Source organism: Falco naumanni, chromosome 4 (genome assembly GCF_017639655.2).
Source record: "Falco naumanni isolate bFalNau1 chromosome 4, bFalNau1.pat, whole genome shotgun sequence".
Lineage (NCBI taxonomy): Eukaryota > Metazoa > Chordata > Aves > Falconiformes > Falconidae > Falco > Falco naumanni.
In genome coordinates this window covers 3,763,266-3,784,911 of record NC_054057.1, presented here as the reverse complement: position 1 = coordinate 3,784,911, position 21,646 = coordinate 3,763,266, and the positions used below count along the sequence as shown (strand labels likewise).

The 21,646-nt window shown below is 37.9% G+C and overlaps 1 protein-coding gene across 2 annotated transcripts in view; it reads right to left on the bottom strand.

Annotated features, from left to right (window-relative positions):
* Positions 1–21,646, bottom strand: part of OSBPL10 (oxysterol binding protein like 10) — a 121,504-nt gene that overhangs the window by 71,360 nt on the left and 28,498 nt on the right. For both annotated transcript variants that reach the window (XM_040592538.1, XM_040592537.1), the window contains exons 2-4: positions 16,538–16,713; positions 14,743–14,822; positions 2,347–2,538 (exon numbers count right to left, since the gene is read on the bottom strand). In XM_040592538.1, the coding sequence (XP_040448472.1) occupies positions 2,347–2,538; positions 14,743–14,822; positions 16,538–16,713 (448 nt within the window). The remainder of the gene's footprint in view (positions 1–2,346; positions 2,539–14,742; positions 14,823–16,537; positions 16,714–21,646) is intronic.

The following is a 21,646-nucleotide window of genomic DNA, read 5'->3' as shown; positions in this document are numbered from 1 at the left end:
TAAAAAAAAAAAGCTTATTTGCATGTCAAAGCTTCAGTAACTTCATTCTATAAAGGAAACACTAACAGATCTTTAATCCTTTTGCAGTCTCTTCCCTTCATCCAAATCATACCAAACAACTCCCAAACAAAAAGCAAAGATTTAAGTGTTGAGAAGAGGATTAACTCTCTTTTACTGCACTTTTAGTTCCTATTTCTCCTTGCTTCAGATTAAAAAAAAAGGACAAGAACAGACTTAAGTGCACTTTTCTGAAGGCCTCTAGACCAGTCTTTATTCATAAGTTTAACAAGGGATGGTAGATCTAACAGTCAACATTGACTCACATAGGGAACAAGAATATTCCCTGAAAAAAACAGGCGGCGTATACCCAAGTCCACTGCATTCACTCTGAAAAGAAAATGCACAGAGCATGCCATTGAAATGAAATCTGCCTGCTTCCTTATCCTGAAAAAACAGACTTATCCTTTCATAAGATTGAAGCAAGATCAGTGAAGCAGCCACTTTTTACATGAGACTGGGAAGGAGGGCAGGAGGACTGATTTTTCCATCGATACGCTCTTTGTTAAGCAGCAGCACACACACACAAAAAAATTCAATACACAAAAAGGTAAAGTTCACACACCTCCTTATAAATTTTTTTTTATGCACTGTTTATCTTATTACCATTTTCCCTCCCTGAAAAACACTCATTTCTTTTAACCTTCAATCACTACCATATGTTCAATATCTAGGATTTTTTTATTACAGCCCTCTAAGTGGTTCTCACAGGATTTGGTGCTGCAGCTGAGGTATCACTCACATCAAACATAGCAAAATAATTATCTTCCACCATTGCAGATTAAAGTACTATAATATTTACCTTTTTGGAATGACATCACATTGCAATACACTGCAAACAAATGAGCTGGCAACCCCTAGGCCTTTTCTGCAGGTATGATACCTAGCCACTTATTCTCTGTTTTACTATAGGATAGTATTTATTCCTTCCCAAGTGCAGTTCTTTGCATCTGTTGACTTCTTCCCTTCCCAACTTACTATGATCAGCACATACACTAATTCTCTTTTACATTCCTTTCAGCCCTACCCAGCTTCATCTAACAAAGCAGCAACAGCTCCTACTGTTTGTTTTACTAATGGGTTTAATGCGCACTCTGAATTCAACCTATGAGAGCAAACACATTTAGTAAGGTAGAAACAACTTGGGGGAGATGATTGGTAAGCAAAGACAACATATTCTCATGAGAAACAAACAGATGTGTGTTTTCTATAATGTAAAGAAAACGTGGGTGACATTCAGACAGTGTCTCTTCAGAGCAAGGAACGATTGTTGTTAATACAATACAGGATACAAGGGAAGTTTTCACTTTTAATGTTACTAGAATAAAAACGAGCATTCTTCACTGGGATGTGTAATTTGAGGTTTCATTCTGAGCACACACTAAGAATTTACTCCATTCTTAATATGAAAGGTCTCTATTTATAAAGCATTTTGGGAGCATAAACTTAAAAGCAGACTCTTCAGATTGCAACATAAGGGACTGGGGTAGCTATTTTAAACCCATGTAATTAAAAAATGCTTTAAAACAGCTAGGCTGTCAACAGTTTCTTTCGTAGAAGGGGTGGGAGGGGGACCTACAAAGGTAATATTAGAGAACAGCAAGAAATTCAGACAAAGCAAAAATACCAAGGGATGAAAGAAAGATAAAAGTGAGTTCTGTGGAAGTCCGCCAATACTACTTAAGCTTAAAACTCTGTATTATTTTTGTTGTCTGGAAGACAGACTTAAATCAGTATACAAGTTATACTTGCAAAACCCTGGTAAAGGCATTTTGAAAGAAACATACTTTTCATGTGTTTAATATGGCCCCGTGGTAGAATAATGCTTTGTCCAGCAATAGAAACTTGACAACAAAGTTAAAACTATAGCCATATAGAAACAAACTGCTGAGTGTGGGGAGCTGTGCCTTCTTTCACATTAATTCATCAGACTTACATGGCATTTTTTTCTAGTTATATTTAAATGAAAGGTTTTGCTGCATGCAGCTTAAGAAAGATGTTCCTCCTGTACTGCAGCACCACTGCAAAGTCTGGGAGCTGTGGCCCATATACTTCCCCTTTTAAGCATGTGCACACACTAACTTTGACATAAAAAGGCCTGGTTACACCAGACTTTAAGCTCAACCAGAACTCAAGACTGCCTTTTGCTCAGCGAGGGGATCAAAACAAAGCAGTCACACGTAAAGTAGGAAACAAATAGAGTTGTTAAATTGTCAGACTTAATTGCTTATCCTAAAGCAAAATAAGCGTTTAGAAGTTATAGCAAAACAGCAGATTTTTTTCTCTTACCTCTCTGACTTCATGGAGTTGACCAGAACGCTGGCTCTTCGCTCTTCGAGCAGCCGCAGGTGATTTGTGATGTGTGATGGTTACAACAGTTGGCCCACTTTGATTCATATGTTTCTGGCCACTAGGAGATGCAGAATTAACTGTCCCAGGCGGCAGCAGAGATGAGCTTCTGCTTCGTGAGGATGAAATGCTCTAGAACAAGCAATGGAATGTTGATATTGGCAACCTTTACACAAGGAAATAATTTACAATTCAGGCTATAGGTTTGTGCGGTTCTACTTTCCTCACAAACCTAAATCTGGAGGTGTAACTGTACTCAGGACTGATTTATTCCTTCTGGACCATCTGCATTGCTCAGCAGGGATCCTCTTGGAAACACTGTGGCTACTGCCTTTGTTTCCTGGATTGTCTGAAATTGGCCTTTGCAAAAAGCTTCACAAACTCTTACAAATTAAGATGCTGCTAAATTCTTACAACCATGCTTTTTAGAGAAGATTAGGAAGATTTTGCAGACAGAGTAATAGCAATACCAACACAATTTCTTTTTTTTTTAATAAAGCCATTGACCTCTAAGTCACCAAACTGGTGCGAACAGCAAGGAAGGAAAAAAAAAATCATAATGCTTTCACCTGATGAAATTTCTGAAACAGTGCAGTGCTGTTTACAACATTAGAGAAGCTGCAATTTTGGTAAGGCCAACTCACCAATACAACATTAACAATTAATACAAAACATGGCTTTAAAAGTCAACATGTTTTGGAGTAAGCTTGGGATAAACCCTAAATACAGAAAAGGCCGGAAATAAATCTCCAACAGTATCTGCAGTGGGAATATTCTTAACATATAACTTACAAAATCAGTCTGAACATTCAAGAACTTTCTTTGTTCTGATCTAACCATTTGTTAGTGTTGCCATCTTGGTTTGTTTCCCGCAGCCCTCAAACCAGCATTTTCCTGAAGGTCTTTAGGGCAGCAATTCTCAACCAGGCTCAGATGTGCACTAGAGCACCATGGGACATCATAAATAAAAGTGCAATATAAAAGAGCTTTTTCCCTTCTATTGGAACTGCTGATTGCATCTGTAATGTTAAAACTGAAACAGAGTAACTCTTACCACATGAAACACAAAACACTTCAGAAAGTGACAGTAGCAGTAAGAAAGTGAACTAAATATACAGCCCTATGGGTGAAATACCTTTACCCAAGTAATGATGGCAGCCTTCAACATTGCTAAGAGTTACCATCAACACGAGGTACTACTGTTGGGTCTGCCAGCAAGTGCACAAAAATATTACTTGGGTACAATCTCTCTTCTTATCCTTTACAGGTCAAACTTTGTAATTCTGTGGTAATTTCATTAAAAGCCTAAATCGGGCATCAGGTTACCGCTGCACTGACTGTAAATGACAAGGCAGATTATCTGGCATCTGCCGAAGAAGGAAGAGTAAAGTAAGTTACGTGATCCCTCTGCCACCCCCCCACAAAACTAGACTTCAGACTTTTTGAGGTATTTGAAGGTTTAAAAAAATGGGTTATCACATTCCCAGTGCGCAAAGAGCTGTTATACTCATAGAAATAAGCATTATTCCGTTGATCTGGATTTATGTTTACAAACACTTCCAGGAACGATGGCCTAGCTCTGGTTTTGCAATGAATATATTCTTTACTACCATGACTAATAAAATTATAATAATAAGCATCTGTAGAATCAGACATTCAAAAACTATCCATCCTGGCTGATAATTCACAATTGCATTAAAACTGGCTTTGACTCTAAGGTAAAAAAAAAAGCACTGGGGGTGGAACTTGTCAGAAGAGTACAGAACTTTTGCCAGGTTTTTAATTCATCTTCCATTTGAAAGAGCATTGCTTAGACATAGCTAAAATAAGAGCCAGAGGAAAAGGTCTTTGGAAAAAACAAGGGAATGAGGGAAACTGGGGGCAACTGAATTTCCTTTTCTAAATACAAGTTTCAGAGAAAAAAACCAACCTTAGTATATAACAACAGAATATGTTATTGATGAATAACTTAGTGATGTTTCTTTTTTAAACTGACATCAGAATACTTATCAACTAAATTTAGGGTACAGACAAAGAACAAGATAATTTCTTTTGTTTTCAGCATAAGATCAACTTCCAGTTTTAAAAAGTTATTTTGATTTTAGAATAAAATCTTCTGAGAATCACTGACATTCTAGTATCGTGCAATCATGATATTAAAAATACACCACTGCTACCTTCATCTAGCTGAACCGATCATAAAGATAAAGAGCACACATGTAAAACAGTGAGTTTAGCCATTAGTTTTGCTTGAAAGAAAACATCATTCTGTGATAAATGAAATTTGATTATAGTTTTGTTTTGGGGTTTGTTTGGTTTGGGTGTTTGTGGTTTGTTGGGTTTTGTGGGTTTGGTTTTTGGTGGGTTTTTTTTTTTTTTTTTTCTTTTTTTCTTTTTTTTTTTTGGGGGGGGGGCATATGGGACAGGACAGCACCATGAAAGTACAGATCTGCAAATTACAAAAGTAACGTAAAACAAATATGGAAAAAATCCATGCACTGTTTCTCTTCAAATACAGAATCAGGAAGGAATTCTAGGAGAGAGTTAGCTTTCAGAAAAAACTGCTGCCAAAATTATCTCATTCAACCTACACACGTTTGAGAGATACGTTCATAAATCGAAATGCATGTACATTCTAAGTTAATATCTATATCATTGATAGTATTTAGCAACTTAATGCTGTTTTTCTTCAAGACAGTGTTTCAAACTGCAATGAACCATCTGCAGCCAACCCATGGATCACAACAGACACCTTGACTGCAGCTCACACCTCACATTTTCTCTCATCCTGCCACCTAACATGATACGCCTTTCACCAAACCCCAGTTACACTTGGGAGTTATAAATTTAATAGTGAACTATTAGTACAAAAGCTGCTAGCTAGCTACTTTTTTTTTAACTGGTTCTGTAGCTACTTTTTTTTAACTGGTTCTGTATCACAAATAATTAATGAACAAGTTTCCAAGAAACAAATACGCCCATCGTTTTACGAGTCTCTTAATCCAGACCAGGGTTTTTTTTTTTCCTCTGCAAGATTTGCTCTAGCTCACGGGTCCTCAAACTACATCCCACGGGCTGGATACGGCCCCCCAGGGTCCTGTCCTCAATCCGGTCCCCAGTATTTATAGAACTCCCCTCCCCACCCCACCCCCCACCCCCCCGCCGGGGGTTGTGGGGGGGAAACCAAGCAGCCGCAGATGACTGCCTGCCACGTGCCAGCCCCCTGGTTAAAAAGTTTGAGGATCCCTGGGCTAGTTCATATCACAAGTCACCGGGACACACCAGCTACACCTCTAAACTGTGACTCGAAGCAAAATAAACAGGCTGCAGGACCACAGTGCATTTAAGGTGGCTTTTCATTAAGTCTCACAAAGGCACACGGCGGCTCACAGCAATTGTTGGTGGACAGCCATTTAGGGCATTGAGTTTGGGAGTCAGTGGAGCCGGAGAGAAAAATCAAGAAGAACAGGCCATCTATAGTTTCAGTAGCGGGTGGTCCTCAAGAAGGCTGTCCTGCTACAGGGACACTAGATAAACTCAAAGCTCTACATAGGAAGTGCACAGCCTGGCAAGGTCTGACCATATTGTGTCGCCTGGTGTGCCGGCGTGCCTTGCCCTACCGTAGTGCTACGTGATCTCTAGGAAGAGCTCACCTCTGCTGGTAAGCTTCTCCTAGAGTCCTCTCCTTCCCCTCTCAGTACAAGACAGTTACCAATCCTGTGCAGCTCACTGAGTCAGGAAGATTGCCAATCTTGAACTAGCACATACAGCCACAGTCTGTGCCAAGTATCAGAGCCAAATACATCGGTTTGAAAGGCTCCCACAGGTCTATAAGCATGTCTTTTCCTCATGTCTTCATTTTCTGTCCCTTTATACAATTTATCCATCTAGTGACCCAATGTTTCCAACCAGTGTGCCAGAAAACTACACCAGTCCATGACACAAATCCTTTTGCATCTAATTTGGGATAATTCTTTAGAGAATGTTTGTAACATAAAAACGCTAAATGAGCTCAGCACCAGGACCTCTGGCTATCCATGAAGCCACCCCTAGGCAAGGCCCCATGATAAATGTAAAAAATCCCAACCTACAACTTGCAAAAGCAGTCACACACAAAGTGCAGGTGAATGTCTGCAGGGGCAGTTTCTACAACCACTCAAAACCTTTTGAAGTGGGGCTGCGCTCCACAGTGCCACGGAAAACAGCACCAGAGCAGTATGCCTGGCCGCCCAAGGAGACGGGGGCGACAGCTTATTCCTTCTGACAGCTTCTTCCTGCCACAGCCAGGAGAGGCCTCTCCAGGAACTACACACTCAGCCCCTTAGGCACTTCTCAATTTTACAACACATTGTCAACACCTATGTCCCAGCCAAATACTTGACTCCTCTTTCGCAGAACTTCTTCAGCTTAAACACTGGGAATGACAAGCATCTCTTTTGCACTGACACATAACTGCGCAAAATTGAAAAATTTCCATTGTTGTTAAAATGTTGAAACCTATGTGATATTTTCTGCAGCTAAAAAACCTCTAATTACACATCATACTACAACAGTCATTAAAGTCACTCTCCCAGGAAATTAAAGCAGTGACAGTAACTGATGGATCTTTCTTCATTCCTAATGCCCTGCTCTTCCCCCAGTGCTACTGGTACAACTTATCTGCCCCTCTAACTATTATCATATCTCATTTTCTTGGTCCTACTACTTTCTGGTTTGCAAATAAATAAAAGATAGTGAAAAGTCTGATGAAAGGAAGACATAAGCTTTTCAACAATTAGTAATACATGGTGCTAATAATGAGTCAAGAAATCCACAGGCTGAAGCATCCCAAAAGGATTACAAATATTCTTTCCTGAGGCTACACTTTACCATTGCTCCAACAGTTTGCCTGCTAATAAAATGAAACTAGTAAAAGAATAATAAAGCAGCTAATAAAAGATTAATTTGTAACTTGCGTTCATCTTGGCTTTATGATCTAAAGCTAGCTAAAATATACTTAGCTAACACAGATTTGGGTTAAGCTCTTTATTTTAGTAGACTATCCATCTCCTAGATAATAAAAAAAACAAACCAAAAAATTATAATGAATGCTTCCATTTGGATATCAAAAATCCAAACAATTAATATAATGTAACTGTAGAACAATAAGTTCCAACTATACTAATGTTTTCATGACTCATTCTGCCTAGGGATTGCCCTACCTGCTCACAAAGAAGCTGAAATGTTTTTCACCATTTATCAGAAGCAAACGGTTTTGTCTATTTTGGAAAGTAAATGGTGTCTTCCAGAGATCAATAAACTAATTTCTGAAGTGAATTGTCATATCTGTTTATGGCTGATAAGGATCCTTTTCACAGGCACTGTGCCACAGATGTTTTCTACAGAATAATAAATACTGAAATGACATTCCTTTACTCCTCTGCGTATATATAGCACAGAACCAACCCCTGCATGCAGCTTTAGAGCAATAAGAAGTCACACATTATCAGAAAGTAATTACAATTTTGAGACATCACTGTTCAGTATTTTAATTCCCATCTACTTCTTTTCCAATGCACCCTAAGTAAACACTGCTAGAAGAAAAATATGGACAGAGATCTGTTTAATTTACATTCTAATAATTCACAAATATTAAAATGCAAATGACTGAATCTACATAACATCCAAACTTCAGCACTGCAAAGGGACCAGCTTGTGATATGCTTTGCACGTTTGTGAAAAGCACCATCTACGGTACTAAATTTTCTGACAGACTATTATAGTACTTCATCATCTGCTTTTAAGCAAGAGACTACGATAATCATTCCATCATAAAAATCTTTTCTTCATCAAGAATGGAGTGAGCTTACGTTCAGTCCTAAATGGAATTTTTTTCTATTTCCACAGGATTTTGAAAGCAGAAAGCTGTGAGCAGCTCTTATCTTCATGTAGCTTCCAAAGGGAGGAAAAAAAGATATCAAACACACACATCTACAGCCAAGCACCGCTTCCTTCTCAGCAAAGCATATTTTAATTAGAAGCACCATCCTTTTAGTAGACTTTTATAGGCCAGTGATGAGAGCGGGAAGCAGACAAGCATACCAGAGGAGGGAAGAGAACTTGCTCAAAAGGAAAAGAGGTTTGACATGCATAAAAATAACCAAAACAACACTCACGTAGACTTGAAACTTTCACTAATTTGCTTTATGGAAACAGTTACCATGCAGATGTTAAAACTACCCAGTGAAGAATCCATTTAGAAATTTAAAGGTATCTCCACAGCCATTCATTAATAAGGCAAGAAGATATCTGATAAAACCAAAGATCTGTGACAGCCATTCTTTCAGCTGTGGGGAAAATTATGCTATCTGCCTTATAGTGATTTGATAGAAGTGTCGACCTTGAACTTTCAGGCACTACTACAGATGCTGCTCCACACTGCAGCTAAACTGCCACTGCAGCTGCCACTGAAAGGGACATGTTTGGACTTTTTTCTCCACCATCTCTCCATGCTGGCTCTGAGGCCCATTTGACCTCATGGAAAGCCACTCCAGGGAGTTAAACCAGAAGAGAAACAAAGACAGACACACGTACAGAATTTTCTGCTGGTTTAGCTCCCCAGACTCCTTCTAAAGGGCTGGATGACAGGTGTAAGAGGCATCAGGAGCACTGCCTGAGGGGAAAGGGGGCAGGACAGTCCCTCACAGAGGCATGCAGTCATCAGGATGGCTCAGTTCTAAATACAAAGCCTCAGGCTAAAACAGAGAAAGGTTAGGTTTTGGGCAGATCCATTTCAGTCATCCTCCATCCAGGAGTAAGACAAGAGCTGAGCCTTAACACCACCAGGGGCTGCTGGAAGCAGAGGCCAGATTCCCCTACATCAGTGCTCACCTGACACCTCAGTGAGCTGGACAGAGCGCCAAGTCCTTTTCAGCAAGATGCCATTTTTTCCCATTTCTGATGCCCAAGGTAACAGAACCAGAAACACAACAGAGCCTGCACAAAGGGTGGCAGCAGAAGGAAGGCCATTTCCAGCTCAGGGAACCCACAAATGAGTTCAGCTGAAGCATGAATCCACACCATCCAGTTTTGAACAGCTCACTGTGCAGATCCAAACCAGAACCTGGAACAAGGGGAGTCTACCTCCTTATTCTAGCACAGATCTAAGCTGAAAGCTACCGTCTGAATACAATTTAAGACAGAAGCTAGTTCAAAAGGTAGTGGTTTCTGTTCCCTGCCACATTCCTGACATGCACTGAGAAACAAAAGGGTTATATGCCAATCCAGCAACTGATCCACACATTGGAATTAAGAGCTAGTATAAGAACCCATGTGTTTGTTTCTGGCAGTGCTTTTACAGCCACCATCATTAAACAGTCAAGAAAAAAGGGATATGAAACAGAAGATCTAACAAGCTTGTGACAATTTATGGATATAAAATTATTCTTGGAAGTTACCAGAAAAATTATGCATAAGCCTACTTCTTATTGGAAGCATTTTACACCACAGAGATCAAACTTGACTAATGCTTTAATTAAAACTTGTATGATAATATTCACTTAGAATGGTCTAAAAAACCAGCAACCCTACCCAGACATAAAAGATTTCTTCCAATACAGTGTGATTTGGCCCTTCTGGAGGTTGAGCAATCTGTAATTAAGTAAAACAAGACTTCATGGGAATACCAAGAACATTAAGACTACCTTACAGCATGGGAATTATTTGCCAGAGAACATTATCCTTTTAGTACTTCATCATTATGATGTAAAATTTAATTAAAACAAAGTGACAGACAGCTTCTGTTACACCCACTTGTTAGCTGTACAGCTCACCTTTGGACCATTGATTAGGATGCAACTAAGTTTAGTCACTAATATACAACTTTTTTTCTTTTTTTTTTTTTTTTAATCACTGCTTTGCTCAGTTTCCTCCACCACTCCAGTCCCCAGCTGAAGCTTTAAAGACAGCGAGAACAGCAAGTCATACAGTAACATTTTGATGCAGGCAGTAGCTCTGAAAAAGAAAGGAAACCAGTGCTGATCTGGATCCAGTGCAAGGAGAAGGAATACTGTCCTATGAATATTTCATAGAAATAGTGACTCAGCTTCAGCTTTGAAAAACATTCTCCAAATTCTCATGTTTTCCTATGAATCTCCTTCCAATAAAAGTTAAAGATTTCAAAAAACACGTTTGCTCCCCAGTATGAAAGACCTGTAGCTAAGAGTTGCTTCACTGGTATTCTTAGGAACATTCCCACTGCTCGCCTGGTCATCCCATTATTTTTCCCCTGCTAACCTGTATCCAACTTGCGTAAGATAAAACATACCTCTCACTGCATATTTCACACTTCCCATTCCACCTCCTTGTCAAGTGTATGACTCCTAAAAAATAGCTAGAAATTTCTGCCTCCTGTTCTTCCCATGAAAAAAGGTGAGTTTAAGCTGTAGAAGAAGCTGGAAGCAAGTACTCAGGCTCCAAATTTCCAGATGCAGAAACATGCCTGTCCTCAGCAGAGACAGAGCTTGGATTCTTTTCAAGCTCCAAAAGCTTAAAACACACAAGTATCTATCTGCCTGTTCCTGACAGCACTATGAGACACAGACATTTGAAGTTATCACTTACTACAGCCCTTGAAGTATGGGGAGAGGGGAAGGAGAGAGATCCAGTCCTGCTGCCAGTAGAGTAACCAATCACACCATGACAGTCCTACCAACAAACAGTATGGCTATTTTAACAAAATGCCAAAAATACAGATTTCTCTCAAGTCCTCAATTATGCAAAAGCAAATCAAACATGTACCCTTCCCTGTGTCATTACAGATCTTTCTACGTAATTCCAGTCCCTAACCCCAACACAAAAGAAACAGTAAAACTGCTAAGATAACAGCATGCTATTTCATGTAAATTTTAAATATTTTAAATTAAATATTTCCACTCTCATGTGAATAATTATTAAAGCACCTTCATCTACAAGAGAAGGAAAAAAAATAATCATAAAAGAAATGCAGCAGTTCTTGCTTCTCCTACCTCCTACCAGGCAGTGGTTTTGAAGTAAGAAACTTTGAAGAAAAAAAGAGGTTATAGAAATGGATTTTTTTCTAGTTTCTGGAATCTCTGTGAAACACCACTCCCTTGTAACCAATATCTGATCTCCAAAATCTAATTATTGTAGCATTAAAGCTTTTGATCACCTACTTTTATAGAGAAAAGCAGAGAGAAGCTTTAAAACTTGTACATGAAATCCAAGTTAGCACTATAAGCAACACTAAAGTCAGGGGAAATCTGCCTCTCAGATAATACTCTAATCCTGAGAAGACAGAAGGGGAAAAAGGAAAAAAAAAGTGTATTGAAAAACAAGAGACACAGGTTGTCAAAAGAAAGGTCCCTAGGAACAGGTAAGGATGACATTGCTTCAAGTACAGTACATTTCTGGAGTAAGAAGCAGACTCATCTGTGGTCTCATCTAAAGAACATTAATTCCCAGCATTTTACTTTCTGGACTGTTAAGCTTAAATATACAGAAGATATAAATTCTCTGTTTGCTCTGTGGCTTACAGAAGTGGAGAATTAAGAGTGCTTCACTAACAAACATATCAAGTGAAAAGTGACCTAGTCTGATTTTACATGTAGACTTGTAACATAGAACTTAGTATAAAATAGAAATGCTGAAGAAAATGAAAATATTTTTCTAAGTGGATGCAAGCTAACTAAAATGTACGACTGGCTGTACCAACCAAAATGCATCTATACTCCAGCTTCCTAAGCCAAGTTTCTTTAACTCATCAGTCTTCTAAGAAAAACGCAGTAATGCTACTCCTGCTGCATGAAACAAAAGGTTGTTTGGTTCCTCAGTTATGTATGCCCATCCACCCCCTCTCAGTCAAGGAAATCCTTTTATTTTCTTGCATGATAAGTCTAGGAACCAGAAGAAAGCACAGAAGTGGTAGGTCACTATGCAAGGGTACAAGAACAAGTCTGGAGAGATGCTCCCCATTCTAAGTCCTTCCTGTTTTTAAGAGCCACGTGTTAGATTTTCTGTGACAGATGCTGTCTTTGTATTTAATAGCCTCCCACTCACTTAGTCAAGGCTTTCTAGTGACATTTTCCCTTTCAAATACTTTTCAAATCTATACACACTTTTGGCATCTAAAGCATCCCATAATAATCTCTAGTTTTCATTCTCACCTTTTATTTTGAATCTGTTCTCTGCTCATTTTCTTTGAGGTGTTAATATTGATATTAACAGCTAGCAAATAATTCCTATTCAGCCACTCCAGAGCACTCATTAACACGCTACTTCCCTGATTTGCCCCTTCTCATCCCATCATCAGAAAAAAAAAAGAAGAAAAAAAAAAAAAAAAGGAATAAAAAAAAGACTCCGCTGTAGGCAAGTTTTGTCACACTGTTCATTCTGTAGAGAAGAATAACAGAAGTGATGAAAAGTCCTTTCCCCCACTCCAGTGTTTCTGTTTCAGAAATGGAAGGGGACTAATAAAAGTATTTGAAACAAGCATACAACAGAGCAGTCACGGTATTTTCCCCTTTGTTCTCTGCTTCTTTCCCAATAATTCCTAAAATTCTATTTGCTTTTTTTTAGAGCACTACTAATTGCCAGACATTTTCACTGTTATAATGCTACAAATTTTCTCTTGACATACTAATTAATTCAGAGCCTATCAAAATATGTAGATACTACTACTACTGCAGGAGCTCAACATGGAGAGGCAGTATGAAAAATTCTGAACATAAATTATTATTAAATGCAACAGTTTTTTACCTAAGCAGGAAAAATGATCCAAATTTCACTTACACAAAGATCAGCTTCAACTCAATTACTGCCACTCCAGAATTAATCTCTACAGAATTATTTACCAGAAGCAGGCAAAAGGAGAAAAAACAAACCCACTACTAAGAAATATTAGCAAATGTAGAGTGTAGAAGTATAAGAAACAGTATGCCATTGCACAAGTCTCTGACATTATACATACTGAGCAACAGTTCTACCTTGTCACGTTATGCAGGTACTAAACATTTACATGTGTTCAAGAAATGACTAGAAAACTTGTTGAGGAATAATTCATTGATGGCAACTGAGTATAAAAAGTTACCATCTCTATCTAGTGCAGGAAATCTCTGAGCTGTAAATCAACAGCAACTGTAAGCAACAGCAACAAGTGGAGTTGCACCTTTCTGAATAGTAGTGGGCCACAGCTATATAAAAACCATAATTAATCGCCATGCAGAAGAATTGAAGAAGTACCAAAATACTGAAGTTACTTATTCTCCTTCAAAAGGAGTGTGATTTTCTCTTCCTGACAAGTCCACATCATTCAAAAAAAAAAAAAAAAAAAAGAACAAAAAACTGGTTTTATTTTACTTCATACACTTCAATGAATATCAGCCTCCTCGAAATACCTTCCATCTTTTCAAAGACAGTCAGGATCATGACTTTGACTGCAGTTAACATAAGACTGATATTTTCAACATCTTGGGGCAGGGGAGGAATCCTTTCTGCTTGCAGTTACACGCACTTTTTTTTTTAATATAGCAAATAATTAGTCATGAGGAAAGGAATCTTTTTCGTTCTTGTGAAGGTATCATTAGAAGTGCTTAAAGAACTTAAGAGCTTTATTTTTAGTGAGTTAGTATTAACACCAAAAGCATACATAAAATAAACACAATACTCCTTTTTTCCTAATAGAGTTTTTTGTTTGTTTGCTTTTAATATCTCCCACTTCCAAAGTGCATTCTCATTTAAAGAAACTCATGTCATTTCTACTTAGAGGCAGGAGACACCCTCAACCCATTGTTCTGCTGTTTTTAAAAGTCCAAACATTTTTTTACCTGTCCAAAATAATTATCTGCTTGAGGACAAGAATTCTGACATCACTTTCAAAGAGAAATAAGCAATATAAATCTTCATACTATGACCTCTTTCAGATTTGGTAAAGAAGCTAAAGAGTGACCACTGCTCACATCTATCTACCTGAAGCTTCTCTAATAAAAGCCATTAAATCTTATAAAATTAAATAAAACTAGAATCAGTTAACACTTTTAAATACTAATCAGGACATCACACAGATATTTATTAATAAACTGTTGATCCATCCACTCACTTAACCATGTACTGACAGCATCCAAAATTAACTTCTCATAAATAGGACAAGGGTTATTTGTTCAGACTGCCCAATTGACTTAAGCCTGCTCCAGTTAGTGACAAGTTACAGCTTGCTGCTTTTACTCAAACTTCTGAACATCAACCCACTAACTACAGCAGCCAGTCTATCACCCAGATCATGCTGCTCTTCACCCACACCGCTCAAAGCATAACAGTTACTTCTCCCGCTTAATTATTTACCTTAGAATTACCTTCCCTGTGATGTATGGCACAGAATCGAAGCTGAGTTATCCAGTATTGTTTCTCCTTTGCATCAGCAGCTAGAACAGAAACAAGAAAATAGAGAGAATCAGAAACAAATTAACATTCTTTTTTTTTGCGGGGGGTGGGATTATTTATTGGTTAGGATGCACTATAAGTTCTAATTTATGACACTTAATTTAAGTATCTGTAAGTTTTTCAGTACAACATACCTAACCCCCAGCTTAAGATGCTGTGGCCAGTTGGAAGATATAAGCTTATGTTCATAAGTTATCTCCACCAAGAGTTATTAAAGGCAGAATTACCTCAAGATTACTTTTTTATTATTATTTTTGCTAAATTTAAATCTACTTTTGATTTACTCATCTCTCTTTGTGGAGGCCAATGACCACAGCATAGCATTTAAATTAGTGAAACCTCTACACTCAGGCTGTCCATCAGCTACTAGACAAGCTACCAGTTCCCCAAATACCCAAGTACTTCTGTTTTAATGCGGTTCAACTAAACCTCTCTTTAAACCTGTGTCATTGGCATGCAACTTAAAGACACAATAAAACCCACAATTTTCCCCATATATCTTTAAAAAACAGCTTTAAAATTATTGAAAAGGTTGTCTGCAGTCTATATTATGTGGCTCCTGTGCAGTGTTAGAAGTCTATTTAAGAGAGAGGTTTGGTTTTGGTTTTAACAAACCACTACAGTACAGTAATCCTAATTAAGAATACCAATACAGAGTGGATAATTTTAGTAAATATTTTCTCTTACTTCCTCTGCTGTTAAGTATTTCAATGGTTACTGACTCAGCATTAAAAGTATTTACTGATTTGAATCAAATTCATAGATCTCATGAAATTAAAAGCAGCATACTGTATTTAATGATCTCAAGTAACTGGAAAAGCATAATGAAACAACAAGTAGTAATGATTTCTAGCTGTGCAAATTCCAAAACATTTTTACTGAAACTCTCCCTGATTGTTCTTGTGTTTCAGTTCTATGTATAAAACAGCAACACACTGTACCACAGGGGAGTCCTGCATGCTCTGTCCTGCTAGACAACTGATAAACTGTGGTCAGAATAAAACTAACATAAATTTAAACTTTTGTTACACTGTGTTACATGTCACCTTTTCTTAATATCAGGGGGGTTTATTAATTAGGTTGATATGAAATTATACTGACCAATTGAAAATATCTTAGAATCAGAACATTGCTTTTTTTTTGCAGCACCCTCACCACCTTCTAACTTATATTCTTTCTTACATTTGGGAGCAAGGGAAGGTAAAATTTTATGTGAAAGGTGAATTCAATTAATCCAAGACTGACAAGAACATAGTATCTTCCACAAGAACAGCCTCCCACTGGCATTTTTCCCTTCTCTGACCCATCAGCAGATTCATTACTGCAGGATGGTGGCAGGGGAGAACAATATTAGAAATTAAATGCTATGCCATGGACAGCAATGAAAGCAGTTTTTTCTGCCTTTGGAAGCAAACAAGATATACTATACAACCAAAATGCCACAATAACAGTTTACAGAAGGCATCTTGAGGTATCTTGAGGCCCTGAAAGTCTATATATTTTATATTCACACTTACTTAACTCCAGAGTACTCTTCCACAGTGTTTTATAATATAGTATGTAACAATATAGCTGTATAACCACTACTTTCTGATAGTATAGGGAAGTAAAAGAGAAATGAGATATGGGAGAAGAGATGCAGAAGTGGAAATGGAAGAGAAGAATGACTCAGCTGGCTCTTTAGGAAGCACTGTACCTCTCAGCTTATACATTTCTCCATTAGCAGAGTAGACTACCAACATGTGTGGCACTTCATCACTAGGCAATATCACAGCTCCAGCTAAAGACAAGGTTCCTCGTGGCTTCTGGTTTTTACTTTGCTCATTCACGAAATACTGCAGAATCCCTGTCTCAAAGTCCAGCACAAAGTACCTGTTCAAAGAAATTGCAAGCGTATAGTATCTCTGTTAAGAGCTTTCACACATTTATTTAAAGAGCAGCACAGACTGATCTTAAAACAAGACAATAAACCAATGAGGTTGAAGACATTTTTGTAATAACACAACTTTATAAGGTACTCTTGATCATTACGTTTGGTTTTTCAAGGCCATGTCTGAACTATTCTTTTACTCATGTTTCTTTCAGATTAATGGTAAGTTTCACATACAAGACAAAAAATTATGGAAAGGAGTTTTTAATTGAAGAGGTTCTGCTGTAGTAGTACAAGACTGCTTCTTTTGGGGAGTCTTGATCCCTTCCCTTTTTTTTTCCTCCATTTGTAACCCTGAAAGACATGGGAATTCCCCAAACTAGTCTTTGAAAAGAGGACACTTTTTTCTGCAGAGGGGTGAGCACAATTAAAGATGCCATGGTATTTTCATTTTTGTGATAATGTTTCACATACAGATGTTGAGTATAATTCTGAAAACTTGCCAAGGGAATTGAACAGTCTGTTCCCAGGTAGGTAGGAAGTATGGACACCAATGTATAAGAAAACAATTAGGGTAAGAGAGAAGTGAAGTCTAAATTCTATTTAGTAATTTTGCTAACAAATTCTAACAAGGAAGTAACATTTTTACTGGTGATCATATATTTAGGATCAGGAAATAGTCAGTGAAAATCTAGTAGCCACAAAGATTAAAAAAAACCTTTAGACGAACACAAGCCATTCCACAATAAACCAACTGCTAGGACTGCCAGATCATAGAAACAAAAATAAACTAATTGCGTTGTCCAAGTGCACTACATGAAAACGAAGATGTTTCACACTTAGTGTGCCAGTCTCAAGAGCAGGAAACATAATTCCCTTCGCCCAATAAACCTATCTTTCACAGCAGCACAGATTTTAAACCCGATCTCCTGTGGAAATTATCTATGCTATTAAACTAGAAAACTATTTCAACACTTCAACTCTTTGTCAAGAGGGGACAGACAGCAACCTCCTGGCTCACATGAAGGACAGTTTGCTATGACTTCCAATAGACTAGAAGTGAAGATCACACGAATGCAATTACTCCCCCTCAGTTTCTACTAAAAATATAGCCCCAACAATCTGGCTAACACCACTGACACCGGCATTGGGAATGCGTACTACTTGCTACTGTTCTTCTAGATATGATTAGCATAAGTCACAAAAATTTGTGTACAATATTTCAGAAGCTGTGATATTGAGACTTCTATAGCTTTGTGCACCCCAAATTTGCTCGTCACTACAAAGAAAAGGACTAGAGAAATGGCAAGCTGAGTATCAACAACCACAAGGTTTTCAACAGTAGAGTTAAAAATAAGGAGGACCCAAACGGTAATTGCCAATATTTCAGAAGATTACCTTATTGACTTGTATTACACCAGTAAATAACTCTCCTGTTTTGTCTGAAAGTAAATGATTTTACAATACTGCTCTCCCACTTACAAAGCATTTTTCCCTTTAAAGTCCTTAGTAGGGAAAGATGATGCACTTTACTGCAGGTGAAAACAGCAAAACTGGAAAACATACAATAAAAAAAGTCAGACTTGCACACTTCATAGTAAATTTTACTTTCACTCAGTCTCACTTTTCCTTGTCCATTTTAGGAATATTTGTTACATATTCAGGAGGAAAAGCAGAGCACTAGACAGAAGTGATGCCATGCTCCTGAGAAAATGATACGGCACCTTGACCCTACAGCTAGTGCAAGTTTTCAGCAACCTCTTTGGGTTTAGGAAACAGGTCTAGGCTTTATATGCAGCGATGTTAATTCTGAGTCTGTGCCATCCTCATCATAACTTCATTGTCCTTTTATTGTTCAGGTACAAGTAACTTATTGTAGCCTTTGTCAATCAAGCCATCTTTTATGGGTTACTATCATGGAAATCATCATTGTGGCTACTGCAGTACAGCTCTGCAATTAATGAAAGGAGGAACAACAGGGGGGCAAAGGGGGGGGCAAGAAAAATCATCTTTCCTTCTCCTATCAAGACCAAACGATTTGGGAAAAAAAGTTCCTCTGAATATATTAGAACAGAATCTACTGAGTTACATAAACACTACAAGCCCTTCAACTCAGAAACCTTTGCATGCTAGGCCAGCAAAGCACACCCAGAATGACTAAGATCCACAAAGATGGGCTTTGCATTGCCATAAAGCTACCCCAGGGAAGGAAGCAGCCGTTTGAGTACCAAGTACACCTCCACCAGCATAGTGACCTCCAAGAACAGTGACTTCTGCAAATCCACATCCTTCATCAGACAGCATCCTTCCATCCTTGTTAACACACTACAGCAGTAGCATTAACTTGACTTTCTGGCCAACATAACCTATATTATGTACAGTCTCAGAAAAACAGAACATTATCATTGGCCTTGTATTCAGTTTTCAGTACTTGTGAGGATGTCTTAGTTGCCTGTAAAAGCATTCAACGTTTCCAGTACAACTCAAGCAGTAATCTTGAGAAAGAAAGTAGTAACCAGTTCTTACAAGCCTTTGCATTGCCTTCTTCCAAGTATCCTGCCTTCTTTCTTGTCCCAGATTTCCATGTTTTTTTCCATGTCTGCCAACTTCAAAAGCCACAAGAGAAAGGAGAACTACCTACAGAAACCTAAGTCCCATCTGTCCAACAAAAACTAGTTGTGTCAACAAAATAGCTTTCCTGTGACTTTGGAAAGTTCAGGAACTTTTCACAGGCATCCTGACCATGACACTGCTCATATCACACAGAACCACGTATTTGTTTTTCAAGCGTTAAGGTTCGATGCACATCTCCCCCATTCACCTTTCACACAGTGGTGCCACAGAAAAAGACACAGACAACTACAGCCTCACAAGAAAAGCAGGGTGATAATGCACTTTGAAAACTGTTAAAAGGGTAGGAAAAGCCTTGAGAAGGAATAAGGAATTCAATGTCAATTCAAGCAGCACACGACTTCACACAAACAAGGAGGGGAAGGAGGAACAGAAAGAGACAGAGGAAACACAAGCAGCTTTCAAAAACATTTTCTTGCATCACAAACCAAGTGATGAAGACTCAGTTCAAACCATGACAAAAATGAATTAAAAATGGAGACCAGATTCTTTCATTAACTGAGGGTGGAAAAGCATTATATATATAAAGCAGAAGAGAAGTAAGAGAACGGCACATGCCCCGTTTTACAAGCCCCATGTAACTGTATCAAAAGGACAGGGATATCTTTTAACCCGAGTTCCAAAAGCCATTTGTTCTGCACACCAGGGAATCAACAGCACTAACCTCTCTAGAACAGATTAATTTGCCACCTTCTCCTGTATTTCTCTACTGGCCTTGCTCACAGAACACACATTTACCCATGATATCATATCTCTGTAATTAATTTACAGATTCACACTGACGAAAACTAACATACTCTTTAGAGAACAGTCAGGTAGGAGGTAGCAGAGTCAAGTCATGTTGTACTAGACATACAAACAGTTAGTGCTGTGCAGAAATGATGAAATAACTTAGTGACAGACACTTCCAAAAGACAGCTAAATGTTTCTATTATTCCAAAACTGGACAAAAGCATAGTTTTCGTGGGGTTTTTTACATTAATATTTACTAAAAGATTTCATCAATGGTAAGCTAGAAAACTACTGCTTTAACACATTTCAAGTGTTTTTAACAGCTTAAGCGCTGTTCAAAGTGGACTTTAAAATTACAGGTAAGAAAGCAGGCCATTCCACAAAAGAAAAGCCTTAGTCAATGATTTCTCACTTTAAACTCAGATTAGTTTGGCGACTACAGGCTTCCTGCTCCTCTGGTCCAGCTTCCCTCAAGCTCCCGGGACATTCACCAGGATACTCTCCTCTGCCATTCCAACCAAATGCAGATACTTTACCAACCGGTATCAATTACAAGATTAAACATTCAACTGCACTCAGTGAACTAGAATTTTATTGCTGTTCTGTCAATTTAAAAAGAAAAAAACAGATCAAAACACAACAGTCTGACATCTCCAGAATTTTTTTTAAGTTACTCAGGGGTTTGTCTATTTTACTTCCTATATTTCAAAATCAGCACTCTCTCAGAAGCTAACCTCAGTACCCTAAGTCTTATAATTTCTGTAACTATCTTAATTAAAACACTCATCATGTTTCATTCCTATTCCCTTTATCCATTCACCTCAACAGCCATTAAAAAAAAAAAAAAAAAAAAAAAAAAAGGTCAAGCAGAACAAGTATGACATATTAGGAAGCATAACTATGTTGCATTCTGAATTCTTGGAGGAGAGTCAAACACTGAGCCAATAAGTTATTTCAACTGGATTTTGCATTCACTGACATGACCATTTATTATAGCAATAATTATAACATTAAAGTATTTTATGATGTTACAACAATTTAGTATTAGTTCTCCATTCAAGAAGAATTTAAGAAAAAACGACGACTATGGTTTAAAAAGTGATAAAATGCTGGTAGTATAGTAGGAGATGAAAATTGTCTACCATCAGAGCACGTCAACAGAGAACAGCAACTATACAGGCTTTTCAAGAGAAAATTTGACATTTCCAACACTATTCCAGTTTGAGACAATAAAAGGAAAATCTAAAAAATTTAAAAACACACCCAAAAATATCAGAAGTGCCCAGTATAAACATTTCCCATGTATTTTTCCTCACCTCACTGGATTTAAGAATTATCATTTTCCCACTTTCAGTCAAATTAGGTCCATATTGTCCAGTGGAAATGCACACTTAAAAAAAAAAAAAAAAAAAAACAACAACAAACCAACCAAAACTTTTCCAGGCATTTTGGCATTCAACTGTACATCCGTAACATGACACACTGCTCATCAAAGCAGTCACTCAGATGGCAAGTCTGTAATGTACCCAGAAGTACGTTCCCAGCAGAAAAAACACATCTTAAAATAACTTC